The sequence below is a fragment of the Phalacrocorax carbo genome, chromosome 20 (genome assembly GCF_963921805.1).
Source record: "Phalacrocorax carbo chromosome 20, bPhaCar2.1, whole genome shotgun sequence".
In the NCBI taxonomy this organism is placed as follows: Eukaryota; Metazoa; Chordata; class Aves; order Suliformes; family Phalacrocoracidae; genus Phalacrocorax; species Phalacrocorax carbo.
This window is the reverse complement of record NC_087532.1, coordinates 2,961,871-2,984,229: the sequence shown is the minus strand read 5'-3', so window position 1 is coordinate 2,984,229 and position 22,359 is coordinate 2,961,871. Positions and strand designations below refer to the sequence as shown.

General features: G+C 47.6%; 1 protein-coding gene across 5 annotated transcripts in view; it reads right to left on the bottom strand.

Annotated features, from left to right (window-relative positions):
* Positions 1-3,449: 3,449 nt before the first annotated feature.
* LOC104045954 (Golgi integral membrane protein 4) overlaps positions 3,450-22,359 on the bottom strand; it is a 38,290-nt gene continuing 19,380 nt past the window's right edge. For 4 of the 5 annotated variants that reach the window (XM_064470007.1, XM_064470008.1, XM_064470010.1 and 1 more), the window contains 9 exons: positions 19,739-19,821; positions 15,896-16,051; positions 15,487-15,765; positions 14,646-14,803; positions 9,624-9,832; positions 6,914-6,981; positions 6,442-6,606; positions 5,403-5,474; positions 3,450-4,002 (listed from right to left, as the gene is read on the bottom strand). In XM_064470007.1, coding sequence (XP_064326077.1) covers positions 3,892-4,002; positions 5,403-5,474; positions 6,442-6,606; positions 6,914-6,981; positions 9,624-9,832; positions 14,646-14,803; positions 15,487-15,765; positions 15,896-16,051; positions 19,739-19,821 — 1,301 coding nt within the window. In that variant the 3' untranslated portion in view covers positions 3,450-3,891. Of the gene's footprint in view, positions 4,003-5,389; positions 5,475-6,441; positions 6,607-6,913; positions 6,982-9,623; positions 9,833-14,645; positions 14,804-15,486; positions 15,766-15,895; positions 16,052-19,738; positions 19,822-22,359 lie in introns of all 5 variants that reach the window. The other variant, XM_064470009.1, reaches the window with a different exon arrangement.

The following is a 22,359-nucleotide window of genomic DNA, read 5'->3' as shown; positions in this document are numbered from 1 at the left end:
CAGACCTTCAGAAAGAACCAACACCACAGATTTTCTGCTTTTCTAGTTCTCCTCCACAGGGTTTATTGTCTCCTGTTTCATCTCCTGTTAGAGGAAACGGTGAACTAGTATTAAAATGGGGGCAACTTGCTATAGGCCTAACCACCCCCAGCTAACGATTTATGCAACGCTGTGCTAATTTTAGCCTTGCATAGAGCCAGGGCAGACAATCCCTAGAGCAGAGATGCTTAGCTCTCAGCTAAGGGCAGCATGCAACATATGGTTGCAAAAGCATTCTGCTAGGAGGGAGCTTTACGTTTAGGGCTGAGTTGCTACAGTTCCCTCCAGGTCATAACTTTGAGGATTACTCATCCTAGACATGCAAAAGTGGAGAATTTGCCTCCTAATTTAGACGGCTCCTGCAGTCTCTCTGAATCAGCATGTGGTCTCATCCTTGCTGCGGTTCTATTTCCAGCGCTTGATTCACTTCCAGTAAGGTCTGAACCTACGTACTCTGACAGTCACCAGCTCAGAAAAGCACGGAAGAGGAGTGAATGAAATTCAGCAGATAACTGTACTACATCTCTCACTGGGGCACCTTGGGCATGCAGGTTTGAGGCTCGTGCCACAGACTCTATTGGTCATTGACCCTGCACTGAACTCTGAAACAATGACATCTTACCAGCGCAGCTGAGAACTGGAGGCATTTTTGATCAGGATGCATCTGAACCGGTAGCTGCAATGCCAGCTGATCTATTCTGAACGTGCTATTTATAGCAGGCAGTGGAGGCTGAGAAGTATTGCATCATGCAGCAAGGTTGGTAATATAAAGGACTAACACAATATTAACCATTTCAAGTAATTTTGGATATCTTATACCCCTTTATAGTTTTGCAGTGAGCTCCTTAGTGGGCTACATGAGCAGCTATGACACTTGGCTAATAGACCTTTTCCTAGACACCCTGGAACAGCCTCTGGCAGCTGTTCTGCCTCTGGCACCTTTGGTTGTTCTGCCCACGAAGGTACCAAGTAATATGATGAATATGGAGCCTCCAGAACAATATTTGTCTTTGGAAATCTGTGCACACACCGAGGCCTCGATACCTCTGACCTTAAAGCAGGCTATTCTAGAGAGTGATAGAAAATGGAGAGATCACGAGACTATTTATAAACTGGGGGTTTGCTGAAGCTCTCAAATGAAATAGCTTAATTGAAATAGGAGCTGGACCACTCCTGGATCCAGGAGAAAGCTGGGAGAAAAAGAAAAGCAGGATTGAATGCTCCTTTCCAGGTCTAAAAAAGCTCTTCACATCTTAAGTGGTGGGTGGGAGCTGAACTGCTGCTGACAACAGTGCTACAGTGACTGTGGCTAGGGTGCTCTGCCTTTGGCTTTAATTTAGCTGAGATAAGGTGCTCAGGCATGGCCACAGATAGAACTCTGTAGCCAGGAGCTCTCAGCTCACGTCCTGCCAAAAGCTAGTATCAGTATTCACCTCTGCAGAGTTCTGTATTCTCACGTGGTTTCAGAACACAGCTGAAAACTGTTGCAGCGAGACTCTTCACGGTCTCAGTGCACAAGTACATCCTCCCCACGTTCAGCAAGCAGCAGATCAGGTCTGTGAGGTCCTAACAACCTGATCCTGCTGGACTCCATAATAACCAGCAGTGCCATCCGGCTGGCCTGATGCTGTAGCTCTAGAAAGGGCAGCATCTGGAAAAGCAGAGTTCGTGTTGCTTCCACACAAAGCAAGCAGAGAGCCAACCGCATTAACTGCTCCAGAGTTTGACTTGCACAGCTGACTGTGCTGGTCAGAAACACAAGCAGAATAAAAACAAAGAACCAGAAAATCCTACAACATGTTAATTTCAAGCTCCATTAGAATCGGCAGAAGAAAATAAAATCAATACTGCCTGAATGAAAAAGACAAAGGTTATTGGGAGATAAATATCATTTTCCCAAGTGTCTAAAAGTGCTTACAAAACATGCCCCAAAACAAGGGATTAAAAAAAAATAATCTTAACTGATACAAATAGGGAACAAAGAGCTTTCCTGTGCTCTTTTATCAGGCCCCAACATTCAGCCACAAGCTGCATTTGATGAGCGAGGTCCCAGAGTCCAGGACTTGTGACATGGTGATGTGGGAGTAGGAGACAGCTCAGATGGTCTCAGGTGACAGCTCACGTCTTGCACAAGGTAGGAGATGTGACAGCTCTGCCCTCTTCAGATGAGTAAATCAAGTCCCAGGCTTTGAGATACCATGATGAAGCCTATTCTCCTTTCAGCTGCCTCCATTTTAAATTCCAGGGCCTCCAGCTGACTCACTCCCTCTTTCTGGCTGAGGCCAGGCAAGATGTGTTTTGGAGACTAAGTAAAGCACCACAGATTTCTATCTACTGTATCAACAGAACACCAGAAATACCCAACTTGCTGATTAAAACCCAGACCTGTCTAGAAGGCACAAAATTTATCTTAGCTCCCTGTCAAATGTTGGGAGACTGGAAAGAAGCTGAATAGGACGTAATTGCATTAGTCGGGCTCCAAATATTCCTTCATCTGTACCATCATGAATACTCTTCCCTTACTTTTTTTTTCCTCCCCCTGTGCACCGAATTTCACCCTTAGCAGCCTCTCATGCTTGCTTGGGAATCCCAAACAATCTAGGGCACCTGGGTGGGTGCCAAAAGCTGCGTGGATGTCGGGAAGAGAGAGAGGGAGGGGGTTACGGGTCTGAGAGGCAGACGCGGGTGGGATGTGCTCTGACGTTCTGCCGGTGGCCTGAGCAGGGCAGGGCAGGGAGAGCTCTGCCGGGATGCTGCAGCCGCACCACGCTTTGGAAGGGCTGAGCAGACACGCCGGCCGCAGAAATGGATGTCTGCCCCCACCCCGCTGCTTGCGTTTGAAAACCGTAAGCAGTGGATAGTTTGGCCCTTCCCAGACTCTGCCTATGTCCCACTGGGGGCATCCACACTACCAAAATGCTACACAAAGTAAAAAGATCATCCCATCAGAGGGACCGGCACCTGTGCCGTGAGGTGCTTCATCCCCCGCAGCCAGTGTCCTGCAGAGGTTACCGCAGGGTTGCGGTTGTTTCCTTGTGTGGCAGCCCCTGCCGCCATCCCAGAAGAGCCCGCCTTAGCTCAGGCCAGCCCACATCGCCAGGAGCAGCAAGGCAAGATGCGCAGCATTAGATGGGGAGGCTCCAAGCCCGACAGGACAGTCACAGCTCAAAGCCAAGGAAAGGAGAACGCTACAGGGTTCTACCCTGGGTCACTGAGAAGGGTCTCTGCACCGGGATCCAGTCATTCATACACACACACACTCCCGCCGGCTGGCGCGTGGTCGTTTCTGTTGGTGCTCACAGCTACCTACCGCCCTTGCATTACTCCAGACAAAAAGCAGGCTGACTTCCTCTCCACCTCACTCTGATGGGAGCAAAGGATGTTTTAAAGAAACACTACTGAGCAAAATATTTTATGAAGACAGATTCCTTTGTATTAGCAATCAGTCGAGTAAATTCCGGGACCAGTTCAGGCACCCCTCTGCTGCCCAGGGGGTTAAAAAAAAAAAAAAAAAAAAAGAAACCAAACCAAAACTCTCCAGCTTGGGAGGGGATAGGAAAAATAAGAGGGTGAAGAACACAATAAAAATCAAGACGTGCTTCTAAGAGAAGCAGCAGGATAAAATAATTCCTACAGTCTGAGAGCACTTCTGTGCTATTGACCAGAGAGGCAGCAACGGCCCCACGCACATAGATGTAACGCACACCTGCAAGCACCCTGCTCAGTGCCTGCAAAGACAGTTATCTCCTCCTGCCTTTGTCTGTTCTGGGCAGTGTTCAGTACAGGAGCCAGTTCCCAGGAGGAGGTCCCGTCCCCTCGTTCCTAGCATATTCCATTTTCCTCCAGCATCTTTCAGTAGTAGTCATCCTTCTTGCCATCAGCTCCCTGTATGCCTGCATGGTCCTTCTGGTCTTGGACAAGTTCCAGGTCATCATTGTCATCCACCTCACCTCCATGATCCTCCTGGGTGCAGAGGGAACAGCCAGGAAGGAAAAGTCAGCAAGGTCTGGAAAAGGAGACCCTAACTAGCAGTGCACCATGCTGCTTCTGAGTACACCTGTTCTACCATACCAGTCCAGCGTGAGAAACTCCGGTAACCAGGGGAGAATCCGCCCCTGCCAGGGACCCTTTAGGTCCCTGGCAAGCCACTTCGCCAAGATATAGAGGTAAGAATTGTGTGTTGCCATGATCAGCCTGTTCATTTTAAGCACATTTAATATCCTGGCATTACAATGACGTTTTATCATTTCAGCCTGTTGCCACTGCCACACAAGTTGAAGATATCTTACATCCACCACATTTAAAAGTGCAACAAATCCCACCCATGATGTGCAGCAGCCAGCACAGCCTCTGTTGGCACTTTTAGGTCCAACTATCCAGTGTAAGAGCCAGGTTCTACACATAGGGCAAGGGTAGCTCCTGACATCAACTTTGCTCTGCCCACCACTTATTTCCCCACCCCCTTCATTCCCAGCAGGCAGCCGAAACCCCTCAATTCCTCAGCAATCACATTGAAACTGCTGAAAAAGCCAGCAGCAGCCACTTGCAAAGAGAAAGGAGAAGATGAACAAGACTGGAAGGGGATCCTTCATCTCTGCATGAGCCAGAAGGCACCATGGTGGTCCTCTCTAGAACTCATGCTCTCGATCTTTGGTGGCTTCCAATCTTTCCCCTAGAGGAATGCTAACTTGTCAGCAACTACAGTAGACCTGGGGCTCTGAGGCACAGCAATAATACCTGTTTTCAGCCAACTAGAGGAGCAGTTGCTTCCTGGCAGCTGTGGCCCAACCAACACGTCACCTCCCACACTTGCCTCGGGAGTGGCACATCACATTCTTCTGCCACCCATATTTTTATCTAACTTGCTGGCTATAACCCAATGACCCTTCTCAAAGCACAGGTGTAGTTCTCCCCAGCTCTTCCACAGACACAAGCTAGACCCAGTAGGACCTGTGCAGCAGCAGACTACAAGGCTCCCAGTGAATTTCTCACCACAGGAGTAAACCCAGGGTGATGCTTGGAGAAACACATATTGATCTTGCCCAGCTGCACTGGTGCAGCTTGTAATTCACCCCAGCTGCTGTTTGGTAAGCATCTCACAGCTCAACTGCTGCAGATTGATGCAGAAAGAAATGAGGAGGGGAGACAGAGCACAAAGGGTACTGAAAAAGAAAAGGGAGCAGAGGTGAGTGGGCTCCAGGTTTGCTCAGGAGACCCACCTCACTAAGCAGGCGGAGACAAAACTGGAGTCAGTGCTCACATCTGGTTTCCTAAAAGCTGAGCCATACTCGGCTCCCAGCTACCAACATACCCAGGTAACCATCACACCAGAGAGGGAAAGAGGAAGAACCTTGATGTCGTACAATTTCTTGCTCCTGATCCTCTTGATAGTCATCCATCGGGTCTTCCCTGGACTTGGCAGGTCTGCCAGCATCCTGAAAAATATAGAGTCAGACACTCATGGCTGTGTCCCAAACTACTTCCATTCCCTGCCAGGGATACAGCTCTCTTGCATCAGAGCCCCAGCTCTGGAAGTCTGGCTCCTGCAGCAGGGAGGTCCCAGGGCCACAGCCCTTGCACATGCTGCTGTTGCATCAAGTCCCAGGGCTGCAGGGAATCTCAAGTTATTCAGGGTAGAGTTTTAAGGAGGCCTATCTGAAAGTCAGGTGTTTATGTCACTAATTCTTTCCACATTTTCACTAATCTCAGGGAGGTGTTGCTCTGTTGGTGACAGCATTTATTCCTTGTTTGATTTCATTGGCCTCGATTTCTTGTATTTTTAAGCCTCGCTATTAATCATGATTTTAGAGCCTGACAGATAAGAACACTCCTTTTTAAAACAAGCAACACTCAGCTGCTTGTCAAAACAGGCTAACGTTCCCGTGATGCAGAGTCTGGCTTCAGACAGCAAGAAGCACTTTGCAAAATAAATGGATTCCATCTGCAAGCAGGCAGACGAGGAGGCAGAGCTCTCACGTGTTGTCACTGCTGCCAAGCGCCTGCTGCATACAGGAACAGCAGTAGCTGCTCTGACCAGACCCCAAGCACAGGCCTAAATACGCTCTGGTTTTGGTCCCTGAGGTGCTTGAAAAGCAGCAGCGCCTCTGCAGCAATAGCTGCGGAGTGAGCCATCTCCTATTCAATGCCTCTCCAGCCATGTAGGTGCTGCAAATGCTAGGGCTGGACTTCAACAAGCAGCGAGGACAGAGCCAGAACAAGTTCTGGTACTGACAAACCCACTGATTCTCAAAGAGCTTTCTCCTGCCTGCCATACCCCTGCAGTGGGATTAGGGATCCATCCAGGAACATGATGTTTTCCTTTTAATCCTTAAGCTCTCTGCCTCCTTGCATTCATAGCTGGGCATCTCTCTGGTCCCTGCTGGTTGCCCTCATGTCAGTCACCTTCAGCGGCTTCTCCTTAGGCTCTTCTTTAATGCTGGGCTCCTTGAACTTCTCCAAACCTCCTGCCTTCTCTTCAAAGTCAGGTCTCTCCAGCTCAGCTTCCTCAAACTCATCCTCACCTTGGTTATTAGGATCCTGGGCAGGATCTGCAGCATCATCTGGCATCTGGACAAGAAAAGCCTCTTGTGAATACCAGGCAGGATATCCCCTTGGGAGGCAGAGGCCAAGGTGAACCTGCCTTCACCAGCAAGCAGGAAGCACTGGCCTGCAGCACTTCAGTCACACCTTTCTTTAAGCATGTTAGCGGTTCTAAAAACGAAAACCGTAGCCTTTGTTATCCCCCTGATCCTCTCCAGAGCCAAGGGTTTTGGAGCTGCATGATATAGAAACTTCTGGGAAAGCACTGACTTAAGTGGGACAGCTGGATTCTTATTCAGAGCTAGGGTTGCATCCAGATGACAGCATTACTTACCATCGGTTCCTGGACAACAGTCTTTTTCTGAGAATGCAAGTTCTCCTCTCTCTCAATCACTCCCGCGTCTGCAAGGGAAATGGCCAGTTATCAGCGTACACTCTCGAAAGTCAGTGTCACCAGTTAAGATTCCCACTGTTGGGGAGCAGCTGTTTTAACTCGAAGCCGAGTGGGGATTTGTCTCGACCTGCAGGCAGGTCAAGGCAGACAACGCTCTATGTATGTTTTCAGAAGAATGCTTTTTCAATGCCATTTGCAAAAAGTTCAGGGCAAAGCAGCACTACGCTCCTACAGCTGCCAAAACTGCCTCCTTGTCCCCAAGGCTGGGGCATCAGCATGTGTTGAAGCACGCCCCTAACTTGCTGAATAGCACATATGATACAAAGTCCAAAGCCAGCTCTGAATTCAGCACCTAATCTATATTAATATGCACCTTTCTCTCATGCTGCTGCTAAGCCTGGGCAGCATCTGCAGCAGCAATCCAGCCACGCAGCCAGCCAGGAGCCGAACTAGAGTGCGGCAGGTCAGCACGTCAGTGCCACCGTCCCCTTCGTTGGCACACGGCTGCCGACAAGAACGTGTCAGAACAAAAAGCAGGCTCCCTGTGGCAGGTAGGGCGACAGGCAGGGCAGGGGGAGAGTACTAATGAGAGAAAAATACAGCTTTTTAAAAATATAGCCTTTGCTTTCAACTAAGTAAAGGCCTAATCCTCACCTGGAACTGGATATGGCTGTGACATGTCCCAGCTCTGGCACTCACCACTCTGCCATCACTGAGGGCTGAGTGCTTCTCCCCACAACATTAAAGGCGCCTGTGAGACAGCAGCGTTCCCAGCTGGCCAGCAGCACAGCCAGGGCTGTCGAGTCATTACTTTGGTTGTTAATTCCGACTAGGACACAGAGGTCAAGGGTTATTGGTCCTCACACTCACTTATACCTGCCACGAGGCCTTTTCTTTTCAGGGTAGAATTCACTTTGATGTGAACCAATTTGTTCAGCTCCTCTAAGGGGACTTGCTGAAAATCAGGTCAGCAAAACACGCAGTAGCAGCTAAACACAGCTGTGGGAAAGCACAGGAAGACCGAGCCTCCTCTCCAAACAGGCATCTGTATGCACATCATCTGTTACCTGGCTGTTGCTGTTCTGGAAGGGAGAGCTTCACCTGCGAGAGTGAACTGAGCCAATACCCCAGGAGGAAGTCGCCCATCTGGGTGATTTCAGCCTTTTGATTTAAGATTCAGTTAGAACCACTGACCTTCATCTCTGTCCCGGGACATCCCTCCTCTGTTCCAAATCTAAAGCCTAAATCTGCTGTGAAGAAACCAGGCTGACCACCTTTATAATGTTTAATAGGATGCAAGTCAGCATTTCAAATGAGACCCTCACAGGAGTCTCAGCTCCCAGCTTCCCTGCCTCACCGCATTCAAGAACATGGAAATAAATTAGCTACATGAAAAGCCACTCACTTAGTCATTCTACCTCAGCCTAGGAACATACAGAATTAGCGTTAGCCATAGCTTCATTTCACTGGCTCTTTTGACAAAGGTAACTACCTAACTTCCAGGTCTTACGGATTATTTCCACGTGTGCAAGAGAAGTTGCTGGTAGAGCCTGTTTGCAGCAAAGAAATCTGTTTACATAGTGTTCACCCTGTATATCCTGGCCCCTTGGGCACGGCAGAGCATCCCTGCAGACTCTCAGACTGGACACTTCTGCTCAAAAGCCCATTTTAGCTCTCCACTGGCTGACTGGCCTACTGTAACTCATTTTTGAGGTCGCCTTTATTTGCTTCCAAAGGAAGTTTGTAGCTTCCCTCTTACACTCGTAGACATACAGCTGCAGTTAAGTAAACCTTCCCTTTGTAACTGGACCTATGGAAGTGCTCCAAGCCCCCACCCACCTGCTGTAGTTTTCTGAAAGGCCTAGTCATTTTACAGCTGTTTTCTCTTGTTTCATACAACACAAACAGTTATTTAATTGTTCCCTCATTTTTGTTACTCTCATGTGACTGGTTACAGGCCAATTGATAAACCTCACTTGGAAAAGGAGGTGAAGAAAAGATTCTGCCCTCCCATGCATAATCTAATGGATTATTCATTAGTTGGTTTCATGGAGTGATGATGAACTTTATACTGAGTCAAATATTTCTCCCAACCTGTTATTACTTGAGTGAATCAATGCACGGGGGTCTGAACAGAAGACTGAGAAATTCTAACACACTGTTCTAAGAGCTGCCATCTAATTGCCCAAATGCAGTACCTTACTAGACTTTAAAATAGCTGTAGATGCTCTGTTGGCTGACTGACAAATGCAACTAGCTGCCCTTGAATTTGTTTGCTTTTAGCCCTGCAGGACAATTGGGAAGTTTTCTGCCCTAAGTTAGAAAACCCACTTCTAAAAAAAATTAAATCATTTAAATCAATCCCTATGGGAGACAGATCAAGTCTTACAAAACAATAGTGACGTTTTCCCCATCACTCCCATAGGAAAGAAAGGAGAATTGACTTAACTTACACAGATTTTGAGTCCCCTACCTTGGAAATGTGTGAGCATGAAGGACAACAGGGAACAAAAATGGAAAACTCTTCAGGCTTTTCATTTGACCAAGAGCTGTAAGGTTTTGCTTTAACACAAGCAGAAAGCTTTTCTCGCTCCCCACCTTGATTAGCAATAAATTAGTACTGTACAGCATAGGATTAGGGAAACCATACCCATTTCAAGTTCCTCATCATCTGTCCTTTCCTTCTCGCCTTTCTGATCAGCTGTTTGATGCTCTTCCCCTCTCTTCTGACTGGGTGGCTGTGGGCTGCCTTTCTGCACCTCTTGCCCAAGCTTCGGATCAAAACGAAGGCTCTTTGGATAACTGTGCACTTGTTCTTCATCCATCTGGGCATTCACTTTGTTAACTATGTCTTTCCAGCTGCAACACGGGTACAAAACAAAAGAGACCCCCCTGCCTCAGTATATCAAGAGATATTTCATAATGCTATTTCATAATAGGAAGCAGAGAAAAAAACTCCAATACATGCAGAAGTTTGTCCTAATTTAAATTTGTGGCAAAATTAGCCGATTGCATTAATTACTGTGATATCTGCTTGAAACAGAACATTTAATGTGCCATGTAAGTACAAAACAAGTTATGCTTTATAAACACAACTTATTGTAGAACTGCTTTAGTATTATTCATATGATACAATAAGATACCCACATAGCAATAAGATCCAATTCTAAATAGATACTTACTCACAGAATCACAGAATCATTAAGGTTGGAAAGACCTCTAAGATCAAGTCCACCCCCCAACCCAACACCCCCAGGCCTCCTAAACCATGGCCCCAAGTGCCACGTCTACATGTCCTTTGGACCCCCCCAGGGACGGTGACGCCCCCACCTCTCAGGGCAGCCGGTGCCAGGGCCTGACTGCTCTTGCAGGGAAGACATTTTCCCTAATATCCAACCTAAACCTCCCCTGATGCAGCTTGAGGCCGTTCCCTCTCGTCCTGTCACTGGTGACTGGGGAGCAGAGACTGACCCCCCCCTCACTCCAGCCCCTCTCAGGCAGCTGCAGAGAGCGAGAAGGGCTCCCCTCAGCCCCCCCTTCTCCAGGCTAAACCCCCCCAGCTCCCCCAGCCGCCCCCAGTACACTTGTGCTCCAGACCCTTCACCAGGGTCTTCCCCAAGCCTGGGGCGTTGCCTGGGGCTGGTCTGACCCAAGGGCAGGACCCGGCACTGGGCCTTGTTAAACCTCACACAATTGATCTCGGCCCATCGATGCAGCCTGTCCAGGTCCCTCTGCAGAACCTTCCTGCCCTCGAGGAGATCAACATTCCCACCCAACTTGGTGTCATCTGCAGACTTACTGAGGGTGCTCTCGATCCCCTCATCCAGATTGTTGATAAAGATATTAAAAATGACTGGCCCCAAAACTGGGCCCTGGGGAAAACCATTTGTGACCGGTCGCCAGCTGGATTTAGCTCCATCACCACAGCTCTCTGGGCTCGGCCACCAGCCAGTTTTTACCCAGTGAAGAGTCCGCCCGTCCAAGCCATGAGCCTCCAGCTTCGCTAGGAGGGTGCTGTGGGAGACAGCGTCAAAGGCTTTAGTAAAGTCCAGGTAGACACATCCACAGCCTCTCCCTCATCAGTACTCAAATACACAAATTAAGTTTTTGAAAAAACATCAAAAACTTAAGTCCTCTTTAGTAGCGTCTTCATTTTAAATTAAGTTGGAACAATAAAGTAAAATTTAGAGTTTTGACCTATAAGGAGAAAAAACCTTTCAAAATAAACAGGAAAGCTGCACTATGAAAAAGACAGTTTCCCTTGTCTGATAATTTTCTTAAAGCTACAAGCTCTTTTTGAAGCTTTGCAGCTGGCATGGATACTTTAACCAGCATCTGTTTATAAAATGCTTCCATAGCATGCATCTGTCCCCTGTACAAACCCAAACAGTGAAAACAAAACTAGCTGAAGGAAAGCACTCACATAGTGTTTTGATTTTTTTTTTTTAATTAGACATGGGAAAAAGTTTTTCATTTCTTCATTCAGCGAGGGAAGCCAATATGCTTTACCGCTTTTCGTACCACCACCCCCCAAATGTTTTAATCTATCTACTGAGCTGAAAAATCAATTATTCAGATAGTGCTCTATCTGTGAGAGTTCAGGCAACCCCTTTCAGGTGGCTGTAGTCAAGGATCCCTTCCTCTGTAGTGGTTCCACCTCAGATACACTTCTGATATCCACATCAGTATCTATGTCTGCTTCCATCTTAACAGAAGCGCCTCAGAGGGACGGGTACTTGCTGTCAAGGTATACGCCAAATGCAACACATTTTTTTCATTAATGCTTCTCAGCCCGCAGCAACAGCACAGCTCACATGGACACCCAACCAGAGGCTCAGCAGAAGGGTACTTAATAGCCTCACACTGTTCCACTGCATGGAAATTGATTGGAGGTCAGAGACGAAACAGAATATTTTCATATTAGTTCGAGTGAACCCCTGAAAAGCCCAGAAGGCAGGGCTGCCTCACAAGGAATGCTTTCTTCCCAAATAGCCTTACTCAGGGACACCTTCAGAAACAAAGGGTAAAGGCAGGCATGAAATCCCAGTAGCAGGTGCTCTCAAAAGTGATTGAAGCAAAACCTTTTAACCTAAGTTACCACCAGTTTCAAGCAGGATTATTGTTTGGTCCAGCCCGTCCTGCTGCATGAGCCAGCTGAAATTTAAAAGACCACTTAAGTTAAAGTTTTTAAACTGCTGAGAAAGGACAAGTAGCCTTAGCTTTAGCAGCTTTTTAAAGCCAGCACACCACACACAACCTTGAGTAAGGAAAATCACAACCCAGCCTTCAGTTCAGATTTCCCCGTTATAAAACCATCAAAATGCAGACTGGCCACCAAGAGCCCATCTGGAATCTGCTGGTCTCAGCCACCCAATGCAGCAAAATTCTTGGCATGGGATGCATGGCCTCTTCTGTACTCTGCTGTGGTTTGATATTGTTCTTGGCATTGACACCTTCCGGAGAAAGTTGGTTAACACAAAATCTCATGCAGTGTAAATAACAGCCTCCAGCTGCCCAGTGATTTCTTGATGATAGATCCAGGAAAAGAAAAGCACACCAAACATACCGTGATCTCTGTCCTTGCAGAAATCATTTGCCAAACAAATCCAATATTTGCATTTTCTGATTCACAGTAGTGCCAGAATCCTCTCTAGGCCCTGCAAAGCTGAGGAAAGGCCATTCTGCCATCACAGCTTCAACCCTCACCCTGCAGTTACACCCACACAAGTCCCTCTCAGTAAGAAGGCAGAGCATCCTCTGTGCTGTTACTCTGTGCGTCCATGCAGATGTTATCTATCACACCAGTATGGGGAGGACGTCGCCCTTTAAAGAAATATGCAAAGCACGCTCTCTGACCTGGTAAGAGTACAGGTTAAGTGAACAAAAGTGGCAGAGAAGAATGGGTAGGATCAGGCTGAATTTAGAATGAAACCCAGAAGCCTCCTCTACAGATAAAACAGAAATGAAATCTTGCTTGCTCCAGTAAACTGAGCAGATATGACCTGGGCACACACAGGGGATAAGTTAAATGAGGAAGCACTATTTTCAGCGTCAGTTTTTGGATTACGGCCAGACTTTGATGAATTGCAGCCTCAGAAAGACATTTTCTTCCTTTTGCAGAACAGACTGGTCTTCTGTGAGCGCTGCTGAGAGTAAACACTGTGTCCTGTGCCTGTAGAGCATCCAGTACAACAGGATCCTGGTCCCTGACTGGACTCCCAGGTACTAGAGCAATACAAGTAACCTACTGTGGGAATTATCCATTCTGTCACTGCATGGAACGTGAAGGTTCGTGTCGTTCTCTCTCTGTTCTTTCCAAGGGATGCCCCTCCCCAGAGCTCTCCTCTCCTGTTTACCCCAAGAACAGGTCTAGAGAACACACTGCTGAGGACGTCTGATATGAGCAACGGTCCCAAGCTGCAGGGAATTTTAATACCAAGGTTTCAGCTAAGCTCAGAGAATTGTACCAGTTCCAAGTCTTTATCGTAAACCCTGATCCTTGTATAGATACGGTTGAATTGGTTTGACTTCTCCAGATGAAGCTGAAGTTGATATCAACTACATCATCCTCACAGGTATGCAGGAATATAGACAGGTCGCAAGCTTGGGTCATCTGATGGATTCTGACTGTCTCCTCACTTCTGGCATAAAATATTGCTGTAAACTCTTTTACTCCATTCTGGATAAAACCCATAGTTCCGGGATCCCAGGTCTCAGACCTGCCTGACTTTTCATGTTCTAATCAGGCTCTGAAGGAAAATCCCTAGCATACCTCAGAAATGCACTGGCAACAGGAACACAAGCCCCATTCCCTGGGAGGAAAGAAAACACAGAAGAGAGAATACAGAGCTTGGGAATTTGTCTTTGCCCTAGAAGCAAAATCAGAAAAACAACTCTAGTACCTATTTGGGGATAGTTGCCTGCTACTTCTAGACTACCGTATAACCCTGGAGATGAGAAGCTTTCAGATCTTCAATGTCTGGATGTTCCTGCAGAGCTTGGCAGATTACTGATCTGGAAAAAAGTTAGAAAGTCACAACTCTAATACAAAACTTAATGCCTCTTATTTATAGAGGCTGAAGGAATTTTAGCCACCCTTGCTGCTGCAGGTGGGTCACTTCCATCATGCAGAATTTCTTCAGTTTGCTAAACAAAACAGGATATTTAAGTCACCATCACTGAAAGGGAAGAGGTTTATTGAAGTCAGTTCAGACTCCCACCCCACCCTCTCCTCTAGGCTAGTAGGAAATCCATGCTGACCTGATCTCACTCAGCAGTAACTCCTCTTTCCTTCCTCCCCACACGAACACTTTCACCAAACAGTTCACATACAAAGGCAGCCTACAGACCATGCACCAGTAACATAAGAGCCTCTTTTTTTTGCCAGCATGAGGCCCCCAGCAGGCTGCGCATTCAGTCACACAACATTGCCTGCAACATGACTAGTCGTCTGCCTCGGCCGAGACAGAGACCTGGCAGTTACAAGTGACAAGAATTAGATGACAGTGGGACCAATAACTAACACTTTCTTCAATCATCTTTCAAGTAGAAACCACAAAGCAATTGGTTTCAAGTAGAAACCAACAAACACAAGAAGAGAGGCAAGGGACCAGCCTATATGGAACCTTTGAGCCTGAACATTGAGATTAGAAGGGAGTTTTGTTTCACCAACCTTTGCATTTGCACCTGTTTGCTCCCTGTAGAGTGGTGGTTGTCTGGCATCTGAGGTTTTTCTGCTGCAGAGGGTTGTTTTGGATCAGAGAGGGACAACCCAGGAGCCTGGCTTTCCTCATGGCTTTTCACCTGAATATGCATCACCATCTTTAGATCCTACAGAGAAGGCACGTGCATACTCAATATACACAAGGCTATAGAACAAGGTCCTAATCTCATCAGATATCTGCAGATCTCCCTTGCATTTGGGCAGGCTTATGGGACAGAGAAAAGTCTTTTGTCAAAGAACAACAGATTCAGAGGTGCTTCAGAACAAGTCTACAGTCCTCCCAGTCAGCCTGCAGTAAAAGGGGTCCTTCTCCTTCCACACAGCCAAGAAGAAATAATTTGGATCCTACATGACCCAAGCTTGTCTCAGGTAGGTGAATCTCCAAAAGAGGAATGACACAGCCACCTCTAAAAAAAAAAACCAACCCCATATATGTTGCCATTATGACAAATTACTGTAATTATAGCCTAACCACCCTGCAATTATTGCCATTTTTTTTTATAGGTTTGCTTTCTATAAGCTCATCCCCAACCGGCCCAGGAGGCAAGGGGTCCTTTCAGGATTTACTCTTTGCAGATCCAGCAGGATCCAGAATAAGAACCCTAGTCCATTCATCTGAGCCCAGCCACTAAAACACAAACTCTAAGAGTACACAGGAGCCTGAAACCTGAGGCCAGGACAGCTTCCCCAGCAGGGGAGTGGGATGCACACATGCGCGTCGTTACAAATATGATTTTGAGGTTCAAAAGCAAAGGCTACACGAAACGAGCACCAAGCGCGCAGAACTTACTGGGTTCCCATTCGGTAGACTGTTCATGGTCCGGGTGAATCGGATCACGTGGCCATCCCCGCGTCCTGCTGGCCAGGCTGGCACAGCATCTGGCAGCGAGTTGGCATCTTGCAGTGGGGCTGGATGGGTAAAGAGCACATTAGCCTGTCGCCTCAGGCCATCATTACTGTACGAGTTCTGGCCCTGCAGCAGAGGGCCATCTGCCTGCTTCTGAACCCCAGAGACTTGTGATGCCAGCAGGGGGCCGACAGGGTGATTCTCCTGATTAACTGGAAAAGCCTGCAAGGAAGAGAGGAGAAGAGCAAACTCAAGGAAGAAGCTCAGTTCGCTCCAGTTCAAAGCCCCATGCTGAGAACCCACAGCATCCCTGCAGAACCCTCCTCCCTGGGGTTTCCTGGGAATACCACACCTTCTGCCTCGCAAGCTGCAACTGGCTGTTGGCTGGTGCCACCGGCTGCTCCTTCAGTGCCTGGAATGGCTGCTGCCCCTTCCCAGCTCCTAATCCTTTGAAGCTTGGCATCTTCTGTAGGGCTTCCTTGAGCTGCCTGAACTCTTCCATCTGGGTCTGAGGGGATGAGAAGGGTACAGAGAAACCTCACACAATAACAGGGTTAAACTACTCCTTGCTGAGAATAGTCGCTCTTTTACGGCCAGTTGTTCAGCACAGACACACCAGTAACAAAGATACACTAGTAACAAAGATATATATTTTATATACATGGAAGGCTGGAGATAATCCACAACCATTAATGACAAGCCAAAGCTTGTCTTCAGCTTTCCCTCCAGATTTCATGGATATTCTATATTCCTGCCTTTGCCAGTCTTGCATTTTATTCTGTTGCATACTTTTACCCTGGAAGTGCCAACCCATGACACTGATTCTTTGACCAATGCTATTCAGTGCATGAGCCACTGACATAACTCCTGCCTTTGCCCAAGGATTGTATCCTGGGTCTTGTTAGGTGTGGCTCCCTCTCCTCCTGTGCCTCACATACATGTACCTTTTTTTCCTTCCTGTGGTGGCGTTTCTCCATGGATTTGCTCATTTCAGCAGGGCTGACAATAATTGGCATAATCCTACTTGACAATTCAATTTACTTTGTAAGGCAAAAGAAAATTGTTTCTCCCAGACTGTTAGAAAAGCATTGCATTTGTGTCTCTACTGCAGCTTATTTCTTCCATTCCAACCCTGAAAAGTAGGGCTTGAAAAAGCTACTCCGGAAAAGCTCCCCACTCTTACCCCAGTTATTTATAGGAAAGTGAGGGGAGAGTTTTTCATATGTTTGCCAGGGTACCTGGAAAGGGACCAAATTAGGGACTGAACAGAGTAGGAAAGCTTCCAAGCAGCAAGGAAAGTTTAGCAGGAAATTAATTCCTGAGCAGGCTCTGTTGATTTCAGTTCTTCCCCCTGAAATTTGACCTTAAAATTAACATTAAACAAAACAAAACGACTCTGCAAAGCTAACATAAATGGAATGAGGAAAGGAAAAAGAAGCCAAGAACAGTTCATGGGATATAGCCCTAGCTAGCAGGAGGCTGCTTCCAGCCAGAACAAGCTAGCTGAAAGCAAAACTTGCACCCATCAAAAACCTGTAAAGGTGGTCAGCCCAGAGAGGAAGAAGCTTTAAATTAGCCTTAATGCACAGACTCCCGCGTGCTGTTTGTACCCCCATCACAGCAAGCTGTGCATACTTCACTTGATGCCTCCGTGCCTGATTTTACCTGGCAGGCCAACTAACGTGGCAGCTACTGCAGGCTCAGTAATCTGGCTAGGGCGTGTGAAATGTGTTTGAAGCCTTGGAAAATGAACATGTCATCTAGAATGCAAACTACTCCTCTAAACTTTCACTTGCCAGAAGGAAGCAAGATTAAGCACTAGATACTCAGCGTAAATCGACGCTGCAGTGAGGACCTGCAGTGCTGATAAATAAGTTGGGAGCCTTTGTGGGCGTCTCCTCTAACACACGGCATCTTGCCCCACTGAGGGCAAATGCAATTCCATTCCCCTCGTGTTGTGAAACACTGATTAGACACTATAAAGGACTGATCAGAAAACTGACACTAGGTTCATCGTCAAAAAGATCCAAAGAATTTTCTGAAATCATTGGGATCATCCGCTGCCACTTCCATACGAGCCAGAAATAGCAGTCGGAGCGACGGTTGGAGCACAACCTTGTTCCACGACTGTCTAGTACATTTAGAGCAGGGTGCTGAGCCCCGTCTCCCACACCCAGAGCCAATCCTTTTACTCTTGCTCACTCTTAATTTTGGCAAGAAACAGCAGTGAGCTATTTCTTGCAAGCTACTTTTCCCATCAGTCATAACACTGAAGGGGCCAAAAGCTAAGGGTGGCAGCACGAAAGCTGCCACCATGTTTTCCAGTCTGCAAGCGCTTGACTTTATAGCCTCAGCCATCTATAGCCAAGGTTTTTTAAAATGCTGTTCAGAGTACGCGCTAGTTTGTGCGCTTGAACCGACGATTGCTTTCTGTAACGCAGCACAGTTAGTCGAACAGCATTTTAAAGGTGCTCTGCTGAAGGAGTGGTCCTACGCGGCGTGCCAGATGCCAACGCACTCAGCATTGACCCAGCAAGACAAAAGTAGAAATATGTAATGCAAACAGAGGACCTCTGATCAACGGTGACTGACCCAAGCTGCCGATGGCCGGGGCCTGTATGATGGGAGCCGACTGGGTCTCAACTGGCAGCTACTTTGAAAGTTTGGTCAGGAGGCCTAAAAACAAAGGCTGAGACGCATTTTGATAGCGGGAGGTGTGAACGTAGGCCTGCCAGAGCACGGGAGGAGCTTGTAATCACTGCTGTTTCAATTCCTGGTATGGGCTTGCTGCCCTGACCCCTACGGAGACTAGAAGCCTTTGCTTAGTTTCCAACAAGACACTGCAGGCAGGATCGCTGCAGAGAGCCCTGCCAGTCTGCCTTAGCCACGTGGAGCAGGGTGAAAAAGCGGTTCAGTGGTCAGTCGCTATTTTGAAGGCAGACAAGTCAAATACACTGACGGTCCACCTGAGACCCTTCAAACCACATCTGACATGAGCCAAAGAGCTCTCAAATGACAGCTGCCTGCAGTGTCAGTAACCTGGGCTTCCTGCCGGCAGCAACCAGCTATCTGTCAAGTTTGCAGTCCCCCAGAGCCACTTAGTCCCTGCTATTTTGCAGGGCAGATCAGGCCAGAACTCAAGAGCAATCCTGTACAAGCCAAAACCCGCTACCCCGCACCCCTCTAGCTCAAGTTCAGCATCCAGTTCAGGGGAAGAATCAGTTGTCAACAGCATCTAACCAGGCTAACTCCTCGCTTCTGGGCTTATCCTATAATCCAAGGGAGTGCTTGACAGGGGCTGTTAATTAACAACAGAAAAGGCTAATTCAGACTGCAATGTGACTTTTAAAGTCTATTTACAAAGCTGTGCTTATGTCTTGGCTCAGTAGAAGAGCCTCAGACAGGCACTGTAGAGACATTAAGGCCTCCCACTTCTCCCAGCATACCCTACTTTCTCCCCGCTCACAAGTCACCTGGGAGCTCCCAGCTTCAGCTGGGTGAGCAGAACAATGTGAGGTCAGGACTTCCAGTGCGCTGAAGAGACTCACACCGTCTCCATAGCGTGACCACAACACCATATCAACAAAACTTTTGGTTTTTCCCCCTGCAGAAAAATGCTTTCCTGCCTCTCTAGTCATAAGCCAACACCACTTGCGTATCTGCCCCAGCCTTCAAAAGCTCCAACACTTTTTTAACATAGCTCTTTCCCCATTTTTTATAGGTCTCCCTCTCTAATAAGGCTTCACAGGGAGATGCAGAAGGGGACCTTTTTCCCAGGGTTTTTGAGTGTCTGTAGTCTCAGCGAGCTAGGCAAGGCACTTCTGCATTGCTATTTCTCTCTGCAATTAATTTTATAGACATAAATGCAGGCATTTCATCATCATTTAGGGTGGCATTATTTGAGACGTGGCTAAGTGACAGGAGGCATTCCAGGGCCAGGAATACACTGGTTCGTGCTCAGATGAACCACAGTGACTTGCGTAGCATACCTGTATTTTCAGCTACTGGGACAGATTCCCAGCTGGAGAATTTTCCTTATACAGAACGCACCTATACTACAGCACTGTTTTGGGCAACTCGCCACACTGGAATACAGTTGATAACTAGATTTATTATTTAGAGGCTGTTTGATGGTGCACCCAGACCCCTGTGAAAGATTGCCCCAAGTGGCCAGAACCACCCCCTTGTTGATTACCTGGGCACTAAGGAGCTGAGAGTGAACCTCCTGGTGGGCCTTCCGAAGCAGCTTGCTCTCTTCTCTGAGTTTAAAGACTGTATCTGCAAGAGAAGAAGAAATTTGCTTAAGAGAGCTATTTTCACAAGTGCAGAATCCCTCTCCCTTACCATAAATTCCTCTTGACCTCACAGATCTCTCCAAGCCCAGGAATTGCAGGGAAGCACTAGCTAGGGACTAGCCAAACACACACTGACAAACCTGCATCCTCATTCCTTGCAGCACTCGAGTCCTGCCCATCCAAGGAACTTCCTCCTCTCCAGAGTCTCTCCTAACTGTTGCTACCAGGGTCAGGCTCTTGCTGCTCTTGCTGTCAGAATAAGCTATTTGTTTCTTCATTTCCCTTACCCATCGCAGCTGAATAGCAGGGAGAGCAGCGGTGACTGCCCCTACCTGTGGTAACTGGAAGGTTGAGAAACAGCTACAGGAGAGGTCTGTCAGGTCTCCTGAACGCACAGCAGATCCAGTAAGGAGGTTCCCGCCTACTGCACAGAGAAGCTGCCTCTTGAAAGGATGGTATAAGGAGAAAACCCCACAACCCACTTAGAGAAAGCAATCACAGGACAGCTCTCCTCAGGCACATACATGCCTACGCTGTTACGTAGCCTCGTAGCCCCCAGGCTGGGCTCCTTTCGAGCTCTTTGCGCACTCCTAAGTACTTCAGTGACAAGACAAACAATGCACTTACATTTCACTGCCTTGAATACAATTGTGTATCCTCCGATGAAAAGACAGACTGTGTCAGAAATTGTCAGCCTTATTTTGGATGCTGAAGCTCTCTTAAAATATCACTGGGACTGCACGCACTGGGATTTCCCTGCAAACATAGTTTGCACCTGCCAGGACAAGGATGGGAATTTTTCCCATAACAGGATGGTCGCTTTGCTGCAGGCTGCACTGCGTGCAAGGTTTCAGCTCAAGATTATAGATATTTCTGATTACAGTGGTATATCTTCTCTTATACCATTCATCCCTGGGACAGGACATTTTCTCATTGAGGTTGGGTGGTGTGTTCTTGCCTTGCGGTGGAGGTTAACATCAAAGAGAAAAGAAGGCTCCGTCTTCCCTGCAGCCAGGAGGAAATATGGAATTACGTCCTATGGGACTCCGGCTTTAGCTGAGTTACCTTGTGTACACACAGTGCTGAAAGCACACACAGCTGTGGGCGTTAGCCCGGGGCAGTGAATAAGGGATATGTTTCCAGGCAGCTAGCCCGGGCTAGATGACAGCTAGCACGAGACCGCTACTGCTAAGACCTCCGACTACAATACAGACATTCCCCCAGGCCTTCAGAGAACCAAAGGCATCTCAAGTGTGGGAGAGACATGTCCAAAAGAATCCTGCAGTTTCACTGAGCCAATACCTCAGTAACATTTAGGTCCTCAAAACCTATTCAGAAACTAGAAATCAAAACCTTCGTGCCATTGTATGTCCCTCCTCTATCACCAGCATGGCAGGCATGAGATCCTGGTCCCAATGGCCTCGATCAGGAGCTTTACCACTGTCAACAGGAAGAAAATTTCAGCTGTAACGATGGGTCCTTACCTCCAACAGGAGCTCAAAGATCACAACTATCCCTCTGCCTTCAGAGCAGACTGTGCCAATGCGTGATGAGAAAAAAAAATGGTGAGTACAGAATTAGTGTGGGGGAGCACAGCAGAGGACAGGCTGTGCTGGGGGTGTGAAGTGCAGCGTAAATAGACTGCAGTTCCTATAAAGCAGAGGAGAATATAGTTCATAACGCAGCAGGTGAGGGCCTGGAATAAAGGGAGGACGCAAACAGGATTAAACAGACCCCAGTTAACAAGACCAGGAAGCTTCATCTATCTGAGCGTATACTCATAACCATTCAAAAATGGTTATCAGCATTCACGAAGCACTTCCAGAAGCAGGGATTTTCAGGAACAGGGCGCAGATACCCCAACCATTGGCTCATACGGCACAGCTGCACCATCCCCAAATCCCAGCATCTCCTGCAAGTAGATGGCTCTACGTCACCAACCTGAGAGCTGCCCCAAAGCTGTAAAGCAACCAGGACCACCAAGAGGAGCTACCAAACCCAGCTCCACCTGTGAAAGCAGCCCCACACGCTTCCCAGTGGGCTTCTGCTTTCCCCCAGCATCCCTGGGGTGAGAGTTGCATTTTCGCAACCATACCTAGCAAAAATCCCTCAGTTCCATTTTAACAGCCCCGAGCAATGCCCACTGCTCAGGCACCTCGCCTGTTCCCTGTTACGCTCGCTGACAGAGGCACGTCTTCTAACACGTCTCCTGAGGGCGCATTACATACAGAAAATACTGGTGGAACATAAGGAAAGAAAATGAGGCATTAGCAATGCTACTAGCTCTCTCTGTCTTGCTCTTTTGTATGGCATGGTTACCAACACCTAAGGGAAGATTTACTAGCCAGCTTTGAGCTTAAAGCACAGGAGATGGTACCAAGTGAACAGTAGCCTGGGAAGATGGACAGAGAATATTAATAATAATCTCGGCCTTAAGCCAACCTTCCTGACTAGCTTCCTTCCAAATTGTTTTTCTGATCGTTATTCTCCTTCCTCTGGCAGAATTTGTTTTCTTACTTCA